Below are 23,830 nucleotides of genomic sequence, written 5' to 3'. Positions count from 1 at the left end.
TTCTGCATCTCAAACAGAACTAGTATCTGAACTGCCCTAATCCCTACCACAAGTATCACCCAGCAAGAGAATCTTGGCTTTCTCACCAGAAAGTAACAAGCCTGGCTTGATGAGGTTCGCCAGGAGATTTCATCATATCTCATGGGAAAAGAAACTGATCGATAGATACCCAAAGGTATAGGGCTCCAACAGAAAACATGGACCAAGTACAATGTTTGATCACTCAATAAGATCATTACTTCATCTGACTTTCAAATTACCTCCTATCCCATTAATCTTTCACCCTCAGCCTACCATTCTCAAAAACATCCAATAACTTTTCTTCACATACTTCTCTCAATTTTAGTTAGTGTCCTAATGAAATGACAGTGAGTAGAAAGAGAAAGGTCCAGTAATTTACAGATTTGCTTCACCGCAACAATGCCCCACTTCAAATTTTTAACTACTCAACAATGTCTTAATGCAGCAACTAAAAGCTACTCAGCCAGGAAGATAAAGTTTTGATTCCATCTCTTAAAACAACCAAAAAAATCTATTTGTCAGAAAATGTGCTTTCTGGTAATAGCACTTTGTTTCTGGAAACAGTGGGTCAGGTAGCATGTGGACCGAGAGAAATAGCCATCATCACAAGTGGGAAAAGGTTTGATTTAACAGATTTCAAATATGGAATAACAGAGAACAGAAAAGATCAAGGGGGAATGCATCCCTTTGGAAGCAACACATGAGTGAAGGGTCTCAGAGGACCCGTCAATAGCAGAATTATTGCCAACCTCAGTTTGGTCTCCTCAGCTTAAGATGATGATGTTAGCATCAAATACATTTAAAATAATTTAAAATTTAAAACAAAAATAATTTCACCTACATAAAATGTTTCAAGTCCAAAACAAGGAAAAAGAGTCTGCTTCCATCCTATCAACATACCTCAAACAGCTCCTCAGTATCTCATGGCAGGACCTGCCAAGAATTGATGCTTAAATCTATGGAAATGAGCTGCAATTTGTAGCCACCTCTCCACCGAAGAACATCAGCTATTAAACAAGTTAAATTAGTTGCCTGAATGTATTCAATTTAGCAGACAAAGAACAAAACATTAAAAAAAACTAATTTCCTTTTAAGACAACCACGTATCTATTAATGGCTCGTTATCCTAACTCAGTGTTTCCCCAACCTTTTTTAGCCCAATGCCCCAGTAAGGCATGTTCATACTTGCCAACATCCCCATAAAGCACCTTCAAGTCAAGTCAAGTCGTCACTTTTTATTGTCATTTCAACCATACACTGCTGGTACAGAACATAGTAAAAATGAGACAACATTTTCCAGGACCATGGTGCTACATGAAACAATACAAAAACTACACTAGACTACAGACCTATCCAGGACTGCATAAAGTGCACAAAACAGTGCAGGCACTACAATAAATAATAATTAATAAACAAGACAGTAGGCACAGTAGAGGGTATAGTAGGTTGGTGTCAAGCCAGGCTCTGGGTATTGAGGAGTCTGATGGCTTGGCGGAAGAAACCGTTACATAGTCTGGTCATGACAGCCCAAATGCTTCGGTGCCTTTTTCCAGATGGCAGGAGAAGGGTTTATATGAGGGGTGTGTGGTCCTTCATAATGCTACTTCCTTTGCGGATGCAGCGTGTGGTGTAAATGTCTGTGATGGCGGGAAGAGATGATCTTCTAAGCTGACCTCACTATCTACTGCAGGGTCTTGCGATCTAAGATGGTGCAATTTCCGAACCAGGCTGTGATGCAGCTGCTCAGGATGCTCTCAATACAACCTTTGTAGAATGTGGTGAGGATGGGAGGTGGGAGATGGACTTTTCTCAGCCTTCGCAGAAAGTAGAGACACTGCTGGGCTTTCTTTGCTATGGAGGTGGTGTTGAGGGACCAGGTGAGATTCTCCGCCAGGTGAACACCAAGAAATCTGGTGCTCTTAACGATCTCTACGGAGGAGTCGTCGATGTTCAGTGGAGAGTGGTCGCTCCGTGTCCTCCTGAAGTCAACAACCATCTCTTTTGTTTATATTCAGAGACAGGTTGTTGGCTCTGCACCAGTCCATTAGCCGCTGCACCTCCGCTCCGTATGCTGACTCATCCTTCTTGCTGATGACACCCACCACAGTCGTGTCATCGGCGAACTTGATGATGTGGTTTGAGCTGTGTGTTGCAGCACAGTCATAGGTCAGCAGAGTGAACAGCAATGGACTGAGCACACAGCCCCGGGGGGCCCCGTGCTCAGTGTGACGGTGTTGGAGATGCTGCTTCCAATCCGGACTGACTGAGGTCTCCCAGTCAGCAAGTCTAGGATCCAGTTGCAGAGGGAGGTGTTCAGGCCCGGTAGGCTCAGCTTTCCAATCAGTTTCTGAGGAATGATTGTGTTGAATGCTGAACTGAAGTCTATGAACAGCATTCGAACGTATGTGTCTTTTTTGTCCAGGTGGGTTAGGTGTCTTTTTTGTCCAGGTGGGTTAAGGCCAGGTGGAGGGTGAGGGCAATGGCCTCGTCGGTTGAATGGTTGGGACGATACGCGAACTGCAGGGGGTCCAGTGAGGGGGCAGCAGGGTCTGGATGTGCCTCATGACGAGCCTCTCAAAACACTACATGATGATGGATGTGAGTGCAACGGGATGGTAATCATTCAGACAGGACACTGAAGACTTCTTCCGCATTGGGACGATGGTGGCGGCCTTGGAGCACATAGGAATGACGGCGCTGCTCAGGGAGATGTTGAAGATGTCAGTGAGAATATCTGCTAGCTGGTCTCCGCATCCTCTAAGCACTCTGCCAGGAATATTGTCTGGTCCAGCAGCCTTCCGTGGGTTGACCCTGCGCAGGGTTCTCCTCACATCGACCATGGTAAAACATAGCACCTGGTCATTTGGAGGAGGGGTGATCTTCCTTGCCGCCAGGTCATTATCCGCCTCAAACCGAGTGTAGAAGTTGTTCAGCGCATCTGGGAGGGAGGCATCACCCGCACAGTCAGGTGATGTTGTCCTGTAGTTGGTGATGTCCTGAAAGCCCTTCCACATGCGCCGCATGTCTCGGCTGTCCTGGAAGTAGCTGTGGATTCGCTGGACATGTGCACGCTTTGCCTCTCTGATGGCCCGTACCAACTTGCCAATACCCCTCTTAGGCACAACATACTTTCCAGCACCCCCATAGTGTAAAAACATATCTTATATAAGCTAACATGAGAAAAAATGATTCTGCTTTAAATTTTTATTTGTTTTTAAACCTAGCTTACACAGTACCTGTGCGCTGCACAACATCTTCAATATCAATGTTATCTTTGAGCTTGATGGTTTTTAGCAAGAGTTGAAATATCTGGTTCAAGTTGTGACAGCAAAATACTTATGTCCCCATGCGTAACAATATCCAAGCAGTTTCTGTTTTTGAATTGAACTGAACTGACTTTATTACTTACATCCTTCATATACATGAGGAGCAAAAATCTTTACGTTATGTCTCTGTCTAAATGTGCAATTTATAGTAATTTATAATAAATAGTATGTACCATAGGTTAGTCAATATAACACAGAAATACAGTTGTGTCAGCATGAGTTAAGCAGTCCAATGGCCTGGTGGAAGAAGCTATTCCGGAGCCTGTTGGTCCCAGCTTTTATGCTGCGGTACCATTTCCCGGATGGTAGCAGCTGAAACAGTTTGTAGTTGGGGTGATTCAGGTTTCCAGTGATCCTTTGGACCCTTCTTACACACCTGTCTTTGCAAATGTCCTGAATAGTTTTTCTGTGAGTATGTGGTTCATTGCACTGGAGGCTCTTTCAACAAGGTCAGAGGACGGAAATGCAATGAAGAGTAGTATGGCTCTTCTCCAAAGACTAGGAAACTTCGTATGACAATGTAGCCACATACCACAAAACCCAACATTTTTGAAAAGCATTTTTGCTTCTTCAGCATTCTGAATTTCGGTAATTTCTTATTGCAAGCTCTCTTCCTGTTCTTTCACCTTGCAAAGAAATGGGTTAATTACGCAGTCCAGAATTTCTAGATAGTTCAAAATCCTTGAATTGATTCTGAAAATTCTTCTTCAGTGACTGCAGGTGTAAGTAGTACTCTTGCAGATTACCTGTGGAAGAGACCATACCTTCTATGCAGGGAAACTGTGAGAACATTCTTCTCCGAGTTTTTGCTTATATATTTTCAATTTTCCAATAAAAGTGGATACTGCACTTTTTGCCTGGATTAAACTGAAATTCTCACCTGCAGTTTCATACTTAGAATGTTCATTTTGTCATACAGATCGGCTAGGTATACCAGATCTCCACGTAGAAGTTCAATCTGTTTCCCTAGCTCTTGTCATTGCAGAGCTCCATCTGTTGCCCAAGAAATTATGTTCCTAATCGGATATTTTTATCCTTAATATAGATTTTGAGTTCATCATAGAATGATTCTCCGTTGACATTTGTTTTCACCTTTATTACAAAAGAGAAGCTCTTAATAAACTTTTCCATTTTTGATAAGATGTAGATACACCATTAACAATGCCTCATTGTCTCGCATAATTGACTCATCCAGTTGTGTTTCAAATTCTGTTTTTTGTAGCTTTGCGCATAGTTGAATATCTTCACTCATTTTGTCACAACGATGACCTAGAGTTATTACTCAGAGGAATTATTAGCCTTTTCAGAGTGAATTTCACGGAGGAGTTTCTGCAATCTTAGTGGCTTCATGGCTTCATTAGACAGTACAGTATTACAAATGAGACACATGGGGTGTTGCTGATCTGATGGGAAAGGAATAAAACCACACTCCAGGTATGTAACATCGCATTGACACACTTTCAGTAGTTTCTGTTTCTTAGCAGGATTAAAATTCAAGACTTCACTGCCTTCAGATTCAGAGACCACGTCATATGTATGTATCCATCATTAACAGGGCAGGGCTAGGCTAAGTTAAAATAAAAAATTAACACAAGCTGGGAATACCTATCAAATGTTGACGACAACAGCGAATTGACACCGTCAGTCAGATCTCGTGCCTCAAATTAGGGTACCTTCCCCACCCCCCCCAAAATCTTGAATGCCCCCCCCGACGACTTCTATTTCCCTTAGGACACGAAGCCACCCTGTTGGGAATCACTGCGTGAACTGATACCACCAAACTCTTCACCCTTGTGCTACTCTGGTGTTGGGTGGAGAAGTAGAAGGAGAATACCTGCTGTGAATAGGTGATTTTTAAAATGAGGAAATAGATTGTTTGAAAGAAGCATTGAAGTATGGGGGAAGATCAGAAGCCTAGTCACTTGTCTGTCTTTTGTCTTCTCTACTGCTACAAAGAAGCCAGAATCAGAATAAGGTTCAGATTTATTATCACTGTCTTATATTCAAGATGCAAGATTCAAAATAGCTTCAAGACAATGTACACTGTACATAAAGTGATTGACAGGAAATAATGAAGTGGTGGTGGAGTTGGTGGGTGGAGGTGTAGATCGGCCTTACTGCTTGGAGAAAGGAACTGTTTTTGAGTCTGGTGGTCCTGACATGGATGTTACATAGCATCCTCCATGATGAGAGTGGGACAAACAGTCCATAAGCAGGGTGGATGGGATTCTTCATGACGTTACCGGCCCTCCAGCACCTGCCCTTGATGGATGATAGGCTTGTGCTAGTGATGCATGGAGCAGTTTAGACTACCCATTGTAGAACCTTTCTGTGCACTGCAGTGCAGTTTCTGTACCAAATAGTAATGCAGCTTGTCAGGATGCTCTCTACTGCTTATCTGTAGAATGACCCGAGTATGGCTGTGCAAAGTCCAGTTCTCTTCAGCCTCCTCAGAAAGTAGAAAGTAGAGTATGATGTGAAATTTGATGTTTTGCAGCAGCTGTGCAAAATCATAACATTACTACAACTTACAAAATAAATAGTGTAAACAAAAAAAAATTGAGGTAGTGTTCACAGACTTTCAAAAATTTGATGATAGGAAGGAAAAAAAACTGTTGCTTGTGGGTCTTCTGACTACTGCACCTTCTCCCTGATGGTATTAATGAGAAGAGAATGGCGGGGATCCTTAATGATGGATACTGACTTTTTGAGGTACTACCTTTTAAAACGTTCTCAATGGTGAGAGTGTTGTGCTCATAGTGGCTGTGAGTACATCAGTGTGTTGGGCCCAGGACAGATGCTCTGTGATGTTGACACCCAAGGACTTGAAGCTCCTCACTCTTCCCACTGCTGACCTCTCAAAGAGGGCCAATGCATGATCTCCTGACTTCCCCTTCCAGAATCTACAATCAATTCCTCGGCCTTACTGACATAGAGTGCAGGGTGAAGGAACATCATCTCATAATTTGCTTGGTATTATTGTCCATGCTATTATAACTGGGTTTTTCAGTTTCATGCAATCTATACCCCTGGTGACCTCTTTTCACACACTCTCACCTGTCATGCAGTTAACTTATCTTTTTGCTGTCTTTTCCCATCCCCCATCCCTCCTCCATCTACTTATCACCATCACCACCCCACCATCTCTCTACACTCAGTCACTTAGCTTAAGGATATCTGCAGCGTCCTTCACAGCGAAATCTAATACAAAAGTTCTCTGACAATTCTATGTTTTTGAGAACTAACCTACCAGCTTCATTCTCTAGAGGCTCCATACCTACCTTCTTTGGACTGATATATCCAAAGAAATTCACTGTTTGGTTTCATAGTTTTCTCTCAAATACCAATTTATGAGGTTTTTAATCTTTTGTTGCTGCATTATAAAACTTTCTGGTCCTCTGGTCTCTCACCAGTCCTTGCCTTTTTGTATGCCATATTTTACAATTTAACATTCTCCTTGTCCTCATTATTAAACCACAGATCTTACCTCTTTCTCACAGAATCCCTCTTCCTAGTTGGGATAAATTACTGTTGGGAGTTGTGGACCAATTGTTTGACTCTGTCACTGTTCAATTTTAAAATCATCATTGCAAACATTCTCCTTCTCAGATCTATTGCTCCATGAGATTTACAGTTCAAGTTCTGGAGACAAAGTATGCTGCCAACATCACCACTTGACTTCAATCGTAAAAGCAAAAAGAATTTCCAAATCCGATGTGCTGCGATGGAACAAGCGATACAAGGAAAAACAGCGGATCCAAATATATTAGATTCCAGTTAATTGGGATACATCAAGATGAGTATATTTTGGTCCAATTAAGCAGCTGCCCCAATGAGCCAAAGTTTCATGGAAATAGTAAAAAGGTATTAAAAAAAAAAGGCAAACTACCACTTAACTGAGGAACAAATTATGTATTTAAATAAAATACAGAACAAGCGAGCATGCTATTAATACATTTCCATAAAACTGTATATTAGTTCCTAACAGTACTCAGAGGCAGAGCGGAGTGATGATGGCACTAAACGGCGACTCCTTTGCTTGCATCTTCATAAACAGTTCCATTTCCATCTTTAATATCTTTATTTTTCCCTTTCAGGGTTCTATTGAAGACCCTGACCTGGAGTTACAAGCTGACTATGGTTCTTTGCAGGAATGGAACCCACTCTCGGGGTTTCATAACTGGCCGTTGTTCAGCAAGCCAAGGGCTCAGCCCAAGAGTCTGGCTCAGCTTTGGAGGATCTTGGGGCTCTGGAGACGGGCAGATCGAAGGTCGGTGTCACGGTGTCACTGTGTGTCGTCAGGAGAGTTGGAATATTGATGGCTGTGAGCCCAGATCTTTGGGCACAGAGCTCGAAAAAAGTGACATAACGGACTTGTAACATTGTAAACCAGCGAGTTGTTTCTTATGTCTTCCCACTCGCTGTGAAAACAGAGACACCTCTCAGTCTGTGGTATGTCGAATACTGGGTGAATGCGAAGTCTTTGGCGTAACTGCAAGTCTATGTCTTTCTGTTGCTTTGCTCATGCTTCCATGCTCAGTGGCCGGTACTGATTTCTCTTTTTTGCTGGTGGGGGAGGGGGGATTGTTGCTTGGGGCTGCTTATGCATGGGATGAAGGAGACGGGGGGGGGGGTGACTTTGGGGTTCTAACATTTAATTGTTGTTCATTCTTTGAGTCACTCTGCTTTCGTGGATGGTTGCGAACAAAAAGCATTTCAGGATGTATATTGTATACATTTTTCTGACATTAAATGTATCTTTGAAACCTTTAAAATAGCTATTGGAAGATAACACGATTTTTAATAGGCTATATAAATGAATAAAATTAGCGCAGACAACTAGTGCAGGTAACAGACTGCTTTCATACAATGCTATTGACAATTACATCTTCCAAATCTTCATTTTCATTGTAATATTCAAGATGATTGTCAATACCTTCAAATTCTTCATAGTTCCTAACTTATTTAAGTAGTGAAATAGTTTCATTTTCACTCAAGACCATTTCTGGCAGCTCTAAGACTGATGCTTGAAACCGCTGTGAACAAAATCGCCTGAATTGTCTTCCTGTTTATTTCTCACCATCAGTGACAAAAATCACTGCTTTTTGAACATAACACACACAACTGACACTACTTAAAAACTGTTCACTCTAAACATGGTCAAGAGAAAATCTGCAGATGCTGGAGATCCAAGTAACACACGTAAGATGTATGTGTTGCACTATACATGGTGTACTGTCAAAGGCCACACAAGTGCAAATGTCTGACGCTGGTTAGAAACTGTTAGGTAACTGGTCTCCTGTCCCAATTAAGCGGCACAGTGTCCCAAATAAATGGCTGCCCTGAGAAACCAATGGCTCAATTAACCACTGTACCGACAACCAGCAATTTGAAATGGCATTTTAAAGACATATCCATTAAGATGTAATTTGATTCAAAACAAGAGTAGACCGTATAGTTACCAAATTACACACACTACTTGGAATGTTATTTTAAAGATCCAAGTACAATAATAAACCCAACTCTATCAATGCTCCAAATGCTTTTCCTCCATTCTGTAATGATGTGCCAGGTTAAAACAATTGGTTAAACCTCCTTTATGAAGATCAGGCCATAGGTGTCTTAAAAGTAGCAGTGGACTAACCCTTTATCAATGTAATTTAATACAATGTACTCATTTATAGCATATGACATTTGACCATAAGACAAAGGAGCAGAAGTCGACCATTCGGCCCATCGAGTCTGCTCTGCCATTTTATCATGAGCTGATCCATTCTCCCATTTAGTCCCACTCCCCCACCTTCTCACCATAACCTTTGATGCCCTGGCTACTCAGATACCTATCAATCTCTGCCTTAAATACACCCAATGATTTGGCCTCCGCTGCCACCCGTGGTAACAAATTCCATAGATTCACCACCCTCTGGCTAAAATAATTTCTTTGCATTTCTGTTCTGAAAGGGTGCCCTTCAATCCTTAAGTCATGCCCTCTCGTACTAGACTCCCCCATCATAGGAAACAACTTTACCACATCCACTCTATCCATGCCTTTCAACATTCGAAATGTTTCTTGCACAATCTTCTAAAAATTTCCAACATATGCACCTTACAATCTAAAATTTCTTATGTCTTAAAGAGTTTTAAACCAAATTGTCTATAAAGGGTACTGCAGATAAAATTAAAGGTAATCTGGCATCAATGCTAAACTCAGCTTGCTGTTTAAGAAACCAGTCACTTGATTTAAAATTAACTAGGTCAGATTGCCGAAGATAGGAATGAAATGCACAGAAATCCAGCCTCTAGGGTCCACATGATACGGTCAAAGCAAGTCTGTTTCAGGGAAAAATAAGTTATTAGGGAGAGTGCAGCAGAGACAGAAGAGGAAAAGGGTTATTATAATTTTGGGTAGGGGTTTCCAACTTAATTATCCTTCATGTTCATCAAATTTATTTTTATCCCTCTAGAATCCCTCCTGAATGCTAAAAAGAGGGCGTTTAGAGATGGAAATAGTGAGGAGCTGAGGGCAATACAGAGGGACCTGAAAGCCAGGATCAGGGAGGCTAAAGACAGGTACAGGAGGAAGCTTGAGTGGAAACTCCAGCAGAACAACATGAGAGAGGTCTGGAGGGGGATGAGGACCATCACTGGGTTCCGGCAAACTAGCAACAGAGGAGCTGAAGGCAGTGTGGACAGGGCCAACGAACTTAACCTGTTCTTTAACAGATTTGACATTGTGGCCCCTGCCCATCCCCCACATGAGTCATCTGTTGTTGGCCCCCAACCAACACATATTCCACTCTCCCCTCCTACCCCTCGTCACAGTCCCCCACCCTGCTCTCATGACTATACCCCTCCCCCACACGAAACCACCACGGTGGGCTCCACAGCTGAACAGGTGAGATGACAGTTTTGAAACGTCTCAACCCAAGCATGGCTGCAGGACCGGATGGTGTCAGTACCAGGGTGCTCAAAGCCTGTGCCCCTCAGCCATGTGGAGTACTTCGCCATGTCTTCAACCTGAGCCTGAGGCTCCGGAGGGTTCCTGTGCTGTGGAAGACGTCCTGCCTCGCCCCTGTGCTGAAGACGCCGCACCCCAGCGGCCTCAAAGACTACAGACCAGTGGCATTGACCTCCCACATCATGAAGACCCTGGAAAGACTTGTTCTGGAGCTGCTCCGGCCTATGGTCAGGCCACACTTAGATCCCCTCCAGTTCGCCTACCAGCCCCGACTAGGAGTTGAGGATGCCATCGTCTACCTACTGAACTGTGTCTACGCCCACCTGGACAAGCCAGCGAGCAATGTGAGGGTCATGTTTTTTGACTTCTCCAGTGCGTTAAACACCATCCGCCCTGCTCTGCTGGGGGAGAAGCTGACAACGATGCAGGTGGATGCTTCCCTGGTGTCATGGATTCTTGATTACCTGACTGGCAGACCACAGTACGTGTGCTTGCAACACTGTGTGTCCGACAGAGTGATCAGCAGCACTGGGGCTCCACAGGGGACTGTCTTGTCTCCCTTTCTCTTCACCATTTACACCTCGGACTTCAACTACTGCACAGAGTCTTGTCATGTTCAGAAGTTTTCTGATGACTCCGCCATAGTTGGATGCATCAGCAAGGGAGATGAGGCTGAGTACAAGGCTACGGTAGGAAACTTTGTCAAATGGTGCGAGCAGAATTATCTGCAGCTTGATGTGAAAAAGACTAAGGAGCTGGTGGTAGACCTGAGGAGAGCTAAGGTACCGGTGACCCGTTTCCATCCAGGGGGTCAGTGTGGACATGGTGGAGGATTACAAATACCTGGGGATATGAATTGACAATAAACTGGACTGGTCAAAGAACACTGAGGCTGTCTACAAGAAGGGTCAGAGCCGTCTCTATTTCCTGAGGAGACTGAGGTCCTTTAACATCTGCCGGATGATGTGGAGGATGTTCTATGAGTCTGTGGTGGCCAGTGAGATCATGTTTGCTGTTGTGTGCTGGGGCAGCAGGCTGAGGGTAGCAGACACCAACAGAATCAACAAACTCATTCATAAGGCCAGTGATGTTGTGGGGATGGAACTGGACTCTCTGACAGTGGTGTCTGAAAAGAGGATGCTGTCCAAGTTGCATGCCATCTTGGACAATGTCTTCCATCCACTACATAATGTACTGGGCGGGCACAGGAGTACATTCAGCCAGAGACTCATTCCACCAAGATGCAACACAGAGCGTCATAGGAAGTCATTCCTGCCTGTGGCCATCAAACTTTACAACTCCTCCCTTGGAGGGTCAGACACCCTGAGCCAATAGGCTGGTCCTGGACTTATTTCCTGGCATAATTTACATATTACTATTTGTGGTTTTATTACTATTTAATTATTTATGGTGCAACTGTAACAAAAACCAGTTTCCCCCGGGATCAATAAAGTATGACAATGACAATGACTAATACAATTACATATTGCACATCAGATCAGAGTTCAGTGTTTCAGGGATTTTGGCTTCAAGGCTGGCTCCGTTTACCAAAACGTGTAATAATAATTTTAGTCTTTGGTTTACAATCCTTGAACTATTCATGTGTTTTGATACCCTGTGGGATTCACTTCCCCAAAACAACTTCACATGATCACTATGGTCACTGGATGCTAAGAAAAAGACCAATGTACATGTCATAGAAAGCTAAAGATTAAAGATTATAATTATTTATCACACGCACATCAAAATGTACAGTGAAATGAGTTGTTTGCATCAAATCAAATCAAATCAGCGAGGATGTGCACAAGCACATCAAAATACAAGTGTCAGCACGCTTCTGGTGCCAACGAACCCACAACTTACTAACCCCGATCTGTTATGTCTTTGGACCGTGGGAGGAAACCCATGCGGTTATGGGGAGAACATACAAGCTTTTACAGACAGCAGCAGGAATCAAACCCTGACTGATGACTGCTGGTGCTGTAAGGCAACTGCACGAACCACTATGCTATAGTGCTGTGCCACACTGTTAAAAAGATTAGCATTAAAAACAGGCCACTGCTATCCTAATTCCCTGAAAATCAAAGTTAGGCAAAAGGAAAGTATATAGTAAATGGCAGAAGCCATGGGAGCATTAATGTGAATACTGGGTTGGGTTGACAGTGCAAAATGGCAACACATGCAGCAAAGAAGACATATGGCAGATTTGCCTTGTTCAAAGACTCAAAGTACATCTTTATCAATTTTGTGGCTTATAGGCAGCCACAAAACAAGAAACCCGAAATAACCCAATTTAAAAAAAAGACCAACACCCAATGCATAGCGAAAGAGAAAAAAAAACACAAATCATGCAAACAACAGAAGCAAACAACAGCATTCCGAACCAAATTGAGTTCATAGACCTGAATCCCCGGCGCAGCTGGAGTAGGCCCAAAGCCTATATCAGGGCCAGCCACCGCAAAGCTGGTAGTACTGGGAGCAGACTCACAGCCTCAGCACCACAGAGAGGCGTGAACATCGCGGGAAAGCGAGCGAAATCAGCCCAACCCTCGCCTTCCATATCCTGCCTTTCCAATCTATCTAGGCCAGCATGGAGATTGTCCAAACACCAGGTTATGCCCTGCTTGGCCCCAGCTGCCCAGCCTGAAGCCATTCACAACCTCCCCAAATTGGATTGGTGCTTAGTGCTCACACCCAGTTTAGGTGCCAGGTACCAAAACTTTTCCGCCTCAACTCCTCTTCGAATCATTTGCTCCAATTCTATCTCCATAACTACCTCAAACACACTGCACCCTAACCATGCAACGCACCAGCGTGAGTCAGCTTCGCCTCCATTCACCTCTTCATTGTTTGCGGTGATAGTATACCACAATTTTCCGCATAGAAATTGTTATTAATGATGTTTTAGTCATATTTCTTGCCTTCTAAGCTACCAGTAAACTGTCACACAACTTCAGTGGCGCCATCTTAAACTGAAAGTCAGGGTGTTGAACCAAAAGCAGATAAGCCATGTTGCAACTGTATTAAACTTTGACTGGGCCACTCTTGGAAGTATTGTGTACAGTTCTGGTTGCATATTACAAGAGAATGTGGAAGCTTTGGAGAGAGTGCAGAAGTTGTTCTCCAGGACGTTGCTGTATTTTAGAGCAGCGGTCCCCAGCCACCGGGCCGCAAAGCATGTGCTACCGGGCCATGAGGAAGCGATATGAGTCAGCAGCACCTTTCCTCATTCCCTGTCACACACTGTTGAACTTGAACACAGGGATGCCAACTGTCCCGTATTTGCCAGGACATCCCATATATTGGGCTAAATTGGTTTGTCCCATATGGGACCGCCCATGTCCCGTATTTCCCCCACTAAGGTACAGCGTTCCTATGAAACTGTTCATAAGCCGAAAAGGCGTAAAGTGAAGAAGCAACTACCATTAATTTATACGGAAAGAATTTTTGAGCATTCCCAGACCCAAAAAATAACCTACCAAATCATACCAAATAACACATAAAACCTAAAATAATTCTAACATATAGTAAAAGCATTAATGATATGATAAATACACAGCCTATATAAAGTAGAAATAATGTATGTACAGTGTAGTTGGGAAGATTAAGCCAAAACTGATTTGTGGGGGGAAAAAAATTGGCACGTATGCGCATGTGCACGTCACATATGCGAACGTCAAGCATGCGCACACAGGAGCCCGCGCAAGGCTTCATGGTCATGGTAGTCTTTCTCGGGGTAAACACAAGTGTCTTGTCAACATGTTGGTGAACACAGCAGGCCAGGCAGCATCTATAGGAAGAGGTACAGTCGACATTTTGGACCGGGACCCTTCGTCAGGATTTGACTGCTACTTTTGTCCCTTATTTGGGAGTGATAGTTGGCAACTCTAACAGTAAAAGATATGTTGAGGTGAGTTTAACCCTACTTGAACAGCCCCCCCCCCCACCCCCAGGTGGCTGGTCCGCAAGAATATTGTCAATATTAAACCGGTCCGCGGTGCAAAAAAGGTTGGGGACCCCTGTTTTAGAATATTAGCTATAAAGAGAGGATACACCAGAGGCTGATGGGTGACCTGATGGAAGCAGGTAAAATTATTAAAGGCACCGACAGGGTAGTCAGTCTTTCACACAGAGTGGAAAGATCAGATATTTGAGGGCCTATATTTATACATTTAGGGTAAGAGGGGGAAAACTAGAAAGATTTAGGAGGCCAGTTTTTTTTTGTTTAAACAGAGTGGTTAGTGCCTTGTGCGTGCTGCCTGTGGAGGTGATGCTAGTAGATAAAGATATACATTTTTTAGACATATTACTAAGTAACAGACTGGTGGTGTAGTGGCATCAGTACCGGACATCGAGGTGACTGGTCCTGGGTTTGAATCTGGCTGGCCCCCTGCACACTTTCCATCTGTGCTGGGTTGAGCGTCAAGCAACTCAACCTTGGAAAAGAGACAAATGCTGAGGAAAAGCAAAAAATGCCGCCTAATGCACCTTAAGTTACGAAAAGGAACAACAATTACTAAGTAGCGGTTGCAGTTCAGGCAAGAGAGGAACCAAGTTAGCATTTCATATCAACAATCTTTCTTCTGAAATCCCATTGATCACCAAGAGAGGAGCAGAGTTGACACGGCACATGAAGCTTATGTGCTAGGGAAATTCTAGGCAGTTTCCAGAGCAGGTTACACGGTCGGCACAACATTGTGGGCCGAAGGGCCTGTAATGTACTGTAAATTTCTATATTCTATGGAAGATGCCACAAGAATTTGCCTTTATGAAGGAATCTTGACTCAGAATAATGGGACACATATTAAAAACTGAGCCCAGGAAGAACTGTTTCTGAGGATTGTGAACCATACAAACTCTCCACAAAGGGTGCTACAGGTGCACACAAAAATGAGGCAGAGATTCTTGGATGATTCGGGAATCATGGTATATAAAGTGCATCTGGCAGAAAATGATACAAAGGCTAAAGTCACATCAATCATGATATCATTAACAAGTGTAGAAATTTGAGGAGCTATTTGGCCCAATTCAGACAAAAAAAAAATCCACATCTTAAATCTCCACAGGCCTCTGCAATTCCTTCCAACTCAGCAGTCAGGACAAACCAACTAAATGTTTATCTGGTTAATTCATTAGCTTGATTTAAAAACAGAACCAACATGAAAGCAAACTTGATAACCTAATATAACTAAATTGTCATAAACTTAACATTCCAATAGTACCATCAGAATGCTACACATAGTACAAAGCTTCAGTATATTGAATCTCCTTACTGAACTTAATGGCCCCTCATCGCTATTCAAGAAGGATTTAAAACTTATTAAAGATATTTACTATTAATCTAACACTTGCTGTTTCTGTAGTAACTCACAAAGCATAAAGCAAACTGGAACAACAGAATAGAGATGTACCGGAAGATTGGACAGATGAATTTAAATTGAACACAATCAGAATGAAATATACTAGATACAGGAACCGTTAAATCAGAAGCAGAGAAACAGGTTGATGAGTTGTTGAAATTAGCCAATGATGAATTTTGCAACGTTACAGGAAGGATGTGAAGGCTTTAAAGAATTTTAATATTTAAGAAGCACATGAAGAGGGAAGGCTATACTTCACATATTGGCAGATGGAATTAGTTTAAATTAGCATCATTATTAGCAGAGATTATGGGCCAAAGGGCCTACTTGTGCTGCACTGTTCTAATTATATCACCACAGAATACAGATACTAGAAGCAATACTAAACATACAAAAATCACTGGCTCAACAGTTTGAATGTTGTTTTAGTTACACCCACTTTAGGAAGGGTGGTGTTCATGGAAATGACATACAAAAGAGAATTACAAGGATAAATAAGGAAAGATTAGAGTAGGGAAGATATTCTAATGGCATTTAAGCTCTTTACTGTAGACATCCACCACATATGGAAAGATTACATATGGGGGTAAATTGAGCTTTGGAGAGACAAAGACAAAAGTTGAATTATTCAAGTGGTCAACATTGCCCATTCAACACATTAAACACGTTTTTATTCTACCTGAACAAAGAGGAAAATAATTAAATATCATAAAACAAAAAAGACAGAGGTGAAAACAATGTATTCAGTTGCATGTTCTTCATCATCATCATCATCAAGTGCCGTGCCCAGTTTGAGCTTTGACTGCCATGGCCACACACTCCTGTTTCGGGTCAAGTGGATCAATTCATTGGTATTCATTTCCAGTTCTCTGGCTGCTGTCTCCATCATCATTTGTCTTTGTCTTCCTCTTGCTTTCTTCCCTTCAATCTTTACCATAATTACCGTGCATTCTAACTCCTCTTTCCTAATCACATGTTCAATGAAGTTACGTTGCCTTTTCATGATCTCATACATTATTTCTCTTTTTGTGTTTGCTCTGTTCATGACATCCTCGTTAGATATTCATTTCGTCCATGATATTCTTTGCATCCTCCTCAAAAACCACATCTCTGCTGCTTCACACATAAAAGTTGCTGGTGAACGCAGCAGGCCAGGCAGCATCTCCAGGAAGAGGTACAGTCGACGTTTCAGGGCGAGACTCTTCTCCTTTTTCTCCCTCTGTCCCCCTCACTATACCCCTTGCCCATCCTCTGGACCTCCCCCCCCCCACCTTTTCTTTCTCCCTAGGCCTCCTGTCCCATGACCCTCTCATATCTCTTTTGCCAATCAACTGTCCAGCTCTTGGCTCCATCCCTCCCCCTCCCGTCTTCTCCTATCATTTCGGATCTCCCCCTCCCCCTCCTACTTTCAAATCTCTTACTAGCTCTTCTTTCAGTTAGTCCTGACGAAGGGTCTTGGCCCGAAATGTTGACTGTACCTCTTTCACCCAACTTCCTTAGTAGCAAAAGTTCTGTACTTGTTTTATTTATGTCTTCCCCGTTTATTCTCAGCCTGCAGATGGGATTCTCCTTCCTTTTGGATATCACCACACATTCTGTCTTTTTGCAACTGATAGATAGACCCAGTTTTGCACTTTCTTCAACAACTATATCAGTTAAGTTTTGTAATTCTTCCTCCGCACTTGCAATTAACAGTGTCATCTGCATATCTGAAACTATTAATGTTTTCACCGCCAACTTTGATTCCCAAGATGTCTTTATATTGTTTCACTGCACACATTAAATAAATCAGGGGAGAAAACACACCCTTGTCTAATGCCGCTCTTGATTTTCGTAAATTGACTCACTTCTCCATCTATTCTTACAGCGGCAGCTTGCTCCCAGTACAGATTTCTGATTAGGTGGAGGTCTTTCGAATCTAGATCTAGTTTTCTGTAATATTTCAAATAACTTATTGTGCTTCACTTTATCAAATGCTTTTGTGTAGTCAATAAAACAAACAAATCTTTTTACGTTCTTCATACACAAGGAAAATGGATTATGTTCAGAAAAAAGGTGAAAATATAATTCAAAACCAGCATGAAAAAATTGAGTAGACATCCTCCTGGGTGACAATTCTTTCACTCAAACCATTTTTCTTTTATCTAGCATCTTTAACAGAGTGATGAAGCAGCCACTTCATAGAAGTGTGACGGGACTAAAAGCTACCATGAATCATTGTAGCCATCAGGCTAAAGGCTGCTACAAGGAGGATGGCTTTATGAACAAGAAGATATTCAGTGAAAATTGTGGCTTAGGGAAGAAATCCAAGCTCTGAAATTTAGAGGGTTGAAGTCACAACCCAGATGACAAAATCTCAACTGATGGTGGGAAAACTGCATTAGGGTGTTAGTGCCTTGTTTACCCATGGCCTCTGACAGTTACTTCAGTGAAAAGATTCCCAAATTGAACCACTGGATTTCCAGATGATCTGTGAAACTTTCACCACCGTCCTGCCATTGTTTATTGTCCACCGTCTAGCCCCCAATGTTGTGGCACATCATTTTGAGCAATATCTATCTCCAAGCATTTTCTTTCATGGCATGTAATGTGCTGTATTGTATGGAATGTCAAGACAGACAGAAGCAATGACAATCATGCCAGTGTTACCCAACAGCTAGTTATCAAGGGAATCAAGGTGCCATTAGAGCTCCACTTCAGGCTAAATCAGTTCTCAAATAAAACAGCAATATATCTAACTAACCATAGATTGACTACAAATAACGGCATCATCATTTCACCAGAAAATCTGCCAAACACCCAACAAACACTCATTATCAAGGTGATACATGAGTAGCAGTTCAGCCGATGAGGATTGTGAGATCAAGTCCAAATTAGAATCAGAACTAGGTTTAATATCGCTGACATACGTCATGAAATTTGTTGTTTTGCAGAAGCTGTACAGTGCAATATATTAAAAAAACTATAAGCTACAAGTTATAGTAAGAAAGATATTTCAAAATAAATTAATACAAAAAGAAAGTAAAATAGTGAGGTAGTATTCATAGAGCATTCAGAGATCTGGTGATGGAGGGGAAGAAGCTGTTCCTAAAATGTTGAGTATGTGCCTTCAGGCTCCTGTACCTCCTGAGGTTAGAATTAATTAATCTTAAACTTTAATGTTGAGTGTCAGGAGCAACTTCTTTCAGCTGAGACATTAAAGGAAAGGTCTTTCAGCTCTCTTAGGAAGGCAAAAGATCCCAGGACATGCAAGCAATTAAAAAACATACAGTGGCATGCAAAAGTTTGGGCACCCCTGGTCAAAATTTCTGTTACTGTGAATAGTTCAGTGAGTAGAAGATGAACTGATCTCCAAAAGTCATAAAGTTAAAGATGAAACATTCTTTTCAACATTTTAAGCAAGATTAGTGTATTATTTTTGTTCTGTACAATTTTAGAGTGAAAAAAGGGAAAAAGAGCACCATGCAAAAGTTTGGGCACCCCGAGAGATTTGAGCTCTCAGATAACTTTTACCAAGGTCTCAGACCTTAATTAGCTTGTTAGGGCTATGGTTTGTTCACAGTCATCGTTAGGAAAGGCCAGGTGATGCAAATTTCAAAGCTTTATAAATACCCTGACTCCTCAAACCTTGTCCCAACAATCAGCAGCCATAGGCTCCTCTAAACAGCTGCCGAGCACTCTGAAAATTAAAATAAATGATGTCCACAAAGCAGGAGAAGGCTATAAGAAGATAGCAAAGCGTTTTCAGGTGGCCGTTTCCTCAGTTCGTAACGTAATTAAGAAATAGCAGTTAACAGGAATGGTGGAGGTCAAGTTGAGGTCTGGAAGACCAAGAAAACTTTCCAAGAGAACTGCTTGTAGGATTGCTAGAAAGGCAAATCAAAACCCCCGTTTGACTGCAAAAGACCTTCAGGAGGATTTAGCAGACTCTGGAGTGGTGGTGCACTGTTCTACTGTGCAGTGACACCTGAACAAATATGACCTTCATAGAAGAGTCATCAGAAGAAAACCTTTCCTGCATCCTCACCACAATATTCAGCGTCAGAAGTTTGCAAAGGAACATCTAAACAAGCCTGATGCATTTTGGAAACAAGTCCTGTGAACTGAAGTTAAAATAGAACTTCTTGGCCGCAATGAACAAAGGTACGTTTGGGGAAAAAAGGGTGCAGAATTTCATGAAAAGAACACCTCTCCCAACTAACACACATCAAAGTTGCTGGTGAACGCAGCAGGCCAAGCAGCATCCGTAGGAAGAGGTGCAGTCGACGTTTCAGGCCGAGACCCTTCGTCAGGACTAACTGAAGGAAGAGTGAGTAAGGGATTTGAAAGTTGGAGGGGGAGGGGGAGGTCCAAAATGATAGGAGAAGACAGGAGCGGGAGGGATAGAGCCAAGAGCTGGACAGGTGATAGGCAAAAGGGGATACGAGAGGATCATGGGACAGGAGGTCCGGGAAGAAAGACAAGGGGGGGGGGGACCCAGAGGATGGGCAAGAGGTATATTCAGAGGGACAGAGGGAGAAAAAGGAGAGTGAGAGAAAGAATGTGTGCATAAAAATAAGTAACAGATGGGGTACGAGGGCGAGGTAGGGCCTTAGCAGAAGTTAGAGAAGTCGATGTTCATGCCATCAGGTTGGAGGCTACCCAGACGGAATATAAGGTGTTGTTCCTCCAACCTGAGTGTGGCTTCACCTTTACAGTAGAGGAGGCCGTGGATAGACATGTCAGAATGGGAATGGGATGTGTCGCCACTGGGAGATCCTGCTTTCTCTGGCGGACAGAGCGTAGATGTTCAGCAAAGCGGTCTCCCAGTCTGCGCCGGGTCTCGCCAATATATAAAAGGCCACATCGGGAGCACCGGACGCAGCATATCACCCCAGTCGACTCACAGGTGAAGTGTTGCCTCACCTGGAAGGACTGTTTGGGGCCCTGAATGGTGGTAAGGGAGGAAGTGTAAGGGCATGTGTAGCACTTGTTCCGCTTACACGGATAAATGCCAGGAGGGAGATCAGTGGGGAGGGATGGGGGGGCGCGAATGGACAAGGGAGTTGTGTAGGGAGCGATCCCTGCGGAATGCGGGGGGGGGGGGGAGGGAAAGATGTGCTTAGTGGTGGGATCCCGTTGGAGGTGGCGGAAGTTACGGAGAATAATATGTTGGACCCGGAGGGTGGTGGGGTGGTAGGTGAGGACCAGGGGAACCCTATTCCTAGTGGGGTGGCGGGAGGATGGAGTGAGAGCAGATGTACGCAAAATGTGGGAGATGCGTTTAAGAGCAGAGTTGATAGTGGAGGAAGGGAAGCCCCTTTCTTTAAAAAAGGAAGACATCTCCCTCGTCCTAGAATGAAAAGCCTCATCCTGAGAGCAGATGCGGCGGAGACGGAGGAATTGTGAGAAGGGAATGGCGTTTTTGCAAGAGACAGGGTGGGAAGAGGAATAGGCCAGATAGCTGTAAGAGTCAGGGGGTGGATCGATCGTGCTTTTGAGCTTGTGTTGCAGCCAGTGGCACAGGGAGCAGTTCACTGATAGAGGGAAGAATGAATTCAATTAAATACCAGCAAATTCTGGAAGCAAACATCACACCATCTGTAAAAAAGCTGAAGATGAAAAGAGGATGGCTTCTACAACAGGATAATGATCCTAAACACACCTCAAAATCCACAATGGACTACCTCAAGAGGCGCAAGCTGAAGGTTTTGCCATGGCCCTCACAGTCCCTCGACCTGAACATCATCGAAAATCTGTGGATAGCCCTCAAAAGAGCAATGCATGCAAGACGGCCCAAGAATCTCACAGAACTAGAAGCCTTTTGCAAAGAAGAATGGGCAAAAATCCCCCGAACAAAAATTGAAAGACTCTTAGCTGTCTACAGAAAGCATTTACAAGCTGTGTTACTTGCCAAAGGGGGTGTTACTAAGTACTGATCATGCAGGGTGCCCAAACTTTTGCTTTGGGCCCTTTTCCTTTTTTGTTATTTTGAAATTGTAAAAGATGGAAAAAAAGTAACCTTGCTTAAAATATTAAAGAAATGTGTCATCTTTAACTTTATGCCTTTTGGAAATCAGGTCATCTTTTACTCACTTAGCTATTCACAGTAACAGAAATTTTTGACCGGGGTGCCCAAACTTTTGCATGCCACTGTATTTCAGAGTAGCATTTAGCAATCCGAACAATACTTCAAGGGATAGATAACGTTTGACGTTTCAAGAGGATAAAAAGAAAAAAGTGGAGGATGAATTTTATGAAAAAAATTAAGATTGGGCCCTGTCTTTGGACCATAAAGAGCAAAATACACAATTGTCTTGTGTTTGATTGCAAGGCCATTACAATCCATCACTAGGGGAGCAAGAATGTATAATTACTGAAGTTATGGACAGGTATTTTGCCCTACAACTTGGATCGTCATTCACAATAACCATAAACACTACGACTACGGTACATTAGACAGTTCACATATTATCTGAAGATTACTTCTATCTCTCAACACAACATTATGATCACTTAAATCAAGACAGATATTGTATGGTCCAGAAACCCACACAACAATTCTTAAACACAAAGCTGCAGCAACAATTTGAAAAATGCAGCAACTGTCAACGTGGTTTAAATATATAACTTTGTTCCAAATCAAAGGAGCTACACTGTCACCTGGAATGTTCGGTTATGCACTGCACCCACCAACAAAAATAAACCCTTTCCTAGTTTGTACTTAGTTTCAGGCGGGATTTCATTTTTGGAGAAAACACCCAAAATGATCTCTTTGGAATACAGCTAAATGAATTTAAAGATGTTGGGGAGGTAGGTAGGAGGAAAGCTTTTAACGAATCCCTGGGTGGAAGAGGTTAGTGTAGTTCCGCTCCGAGTTGGGCGGGTGTTGGGAAGGAAAAGGAAGAAAACGATGCGGGAAGTTCTGCAAGGAATCGGCTGCTGTCAGGTTGACTGGGCTCTGGGTGGAGTTCAGCGCCGAGATTTGCTGCCAACCGCAACTCGCGTTGCGCTTATTCACGCTGATGCAAACAGTGTGCAAGCTCACTCAGGAACCTGCAGGAGGGACAGTACAGGGTCGCCAGCCTCCAGACGCTACTTTCCCCATAAACAACACCTCGCCTGAAGAAAGAAAACACAATTTGGGCGGTTTTATTTTGGAAGCTTAAGGACCGTTAGATTTGTCAACGGGTACAACCGAACTTGTTAGGGGGTTGAGTGACAGCCTAGAGGCCCCTTCGCTGCCTAGCAGCCGGAGAGGGCGGGCTCTCCCCGAGAGATTTTGTCCAATCAGGAATAAGACAGGCGGGACTTAAAGCCGGGCGAGGTTAGAGTGAGAGGTCTGAGCGGGCCTCGTCCTGATTGAACGCAAGGCGGGAGGAGAGAGCGAGCTCCACCGGGTAGAAAGACTCACCTCCTCGGCGTGCTTGCGCAGGGCCTTCTCCCGCTCGTACTGCGTGATGAGCTGCTCGTTGTCCTCCTTGAGCAGCTCCAGCTCCACCGCCTGCTCCTGGTTTTCGGCGAACACCGCGTCCAGGTTCTCCAGCACGCCCACCACCAGCGGCATCAGCTCCTTCACCACGTCTTCGTCGTATTTGCGGATCATGCGCTCGAACTCGCGGTAAATACTGGCCGCCAGGCCCGATACCCGCTCCGACATAACGTTGGTGTTGGAGTCGTCCTGGTAAACCACTCCATCGTCTAGTTCCATCTTTGACAATTTCTTGATCTGTGAGGAGAAAGTTAAACTAATTATTTACACCCGAGTAAAGCGTGAGGAGAGAGATGTGTAATTCCCCCCTCAGCTCCAGGTGTTTATGCAGCCGCCACCGCTGCGCTCCAGGGGCCTTGCCGATCTCTCGTCCTGTGTTGACGCCGCACTCGGCTCGAGGCCACAGGCGCGGCGGGCCCGCCCCCAGCGCGCGCTCCCGCTCGGCGTCTGACGCGCGGCCTCGCTCCCGCTCCCGCTGCATGCCTGACGCCACGACCCCGCGCTCCAAAGCAGAGAGTCTCCTCCCTCTGCAGGAATGTTGTTTATTTACAGCCACCTATGTCTGATTACTTTTAAAATTGGGTGCGTGGCTTAAGGTCAAAATGAAGAGTTATACATTGTCTCCACCGCCAGAAGCACATGTTCAAACGAAATTTTATAAGTTTGAATAGATTCCGCACGACATTTCAGACTT

The 23,830-nt window shown here is 43.5% G+C and overlaps 1 protein-coding gene across 2 annotated transcripts in view; it reads right to left on the bottom strand.

The window, feature by feature from the left end:
• The window catches only part of LOC140187338 (C-Jun-amino-terminal kinase-interacting protein 4-like), a 295,764-nt gene extending 272,176 nt beyond the window's left edge, over positions 1-23,588 (bottom strand). For both annotated transcript variants that reach the window (XM_072242530.1, XM_072242531.1), the window contains exon 1: positions 23,059-23,588. In XM_072242530.1, the coding sequence (XP_072098631.1) occupies positions 23,059-23,355 (297 nt within the window). In that variant the 5' untranslated portion in view covers positions 23,356-23,588. The remainder of the gene's footprint in view (positions 1-23,058) is intronic.
• Between the last annotated feature and the right edge of the window lie 242 nt (positions 23,589-23,830).

Source organism: Mobula birostris, chromosome 24 (genome assembly GCF_030028105.1).
Source record: "Mobula birostris isolate sMobBir1 chromosome 24, sMobBir1.hap1, whole genome shotgun sequence".
Classification (NCBI taxonomy): Eukaryota; Metazoa; Chordata; class Chondrichthyes; order Myliobatiformes; family Myliobatidae; genus Mobula; species Mobula birostris.
This window is presented reverse-complemented; position numbering and strand designations above follow the sequence as displayed.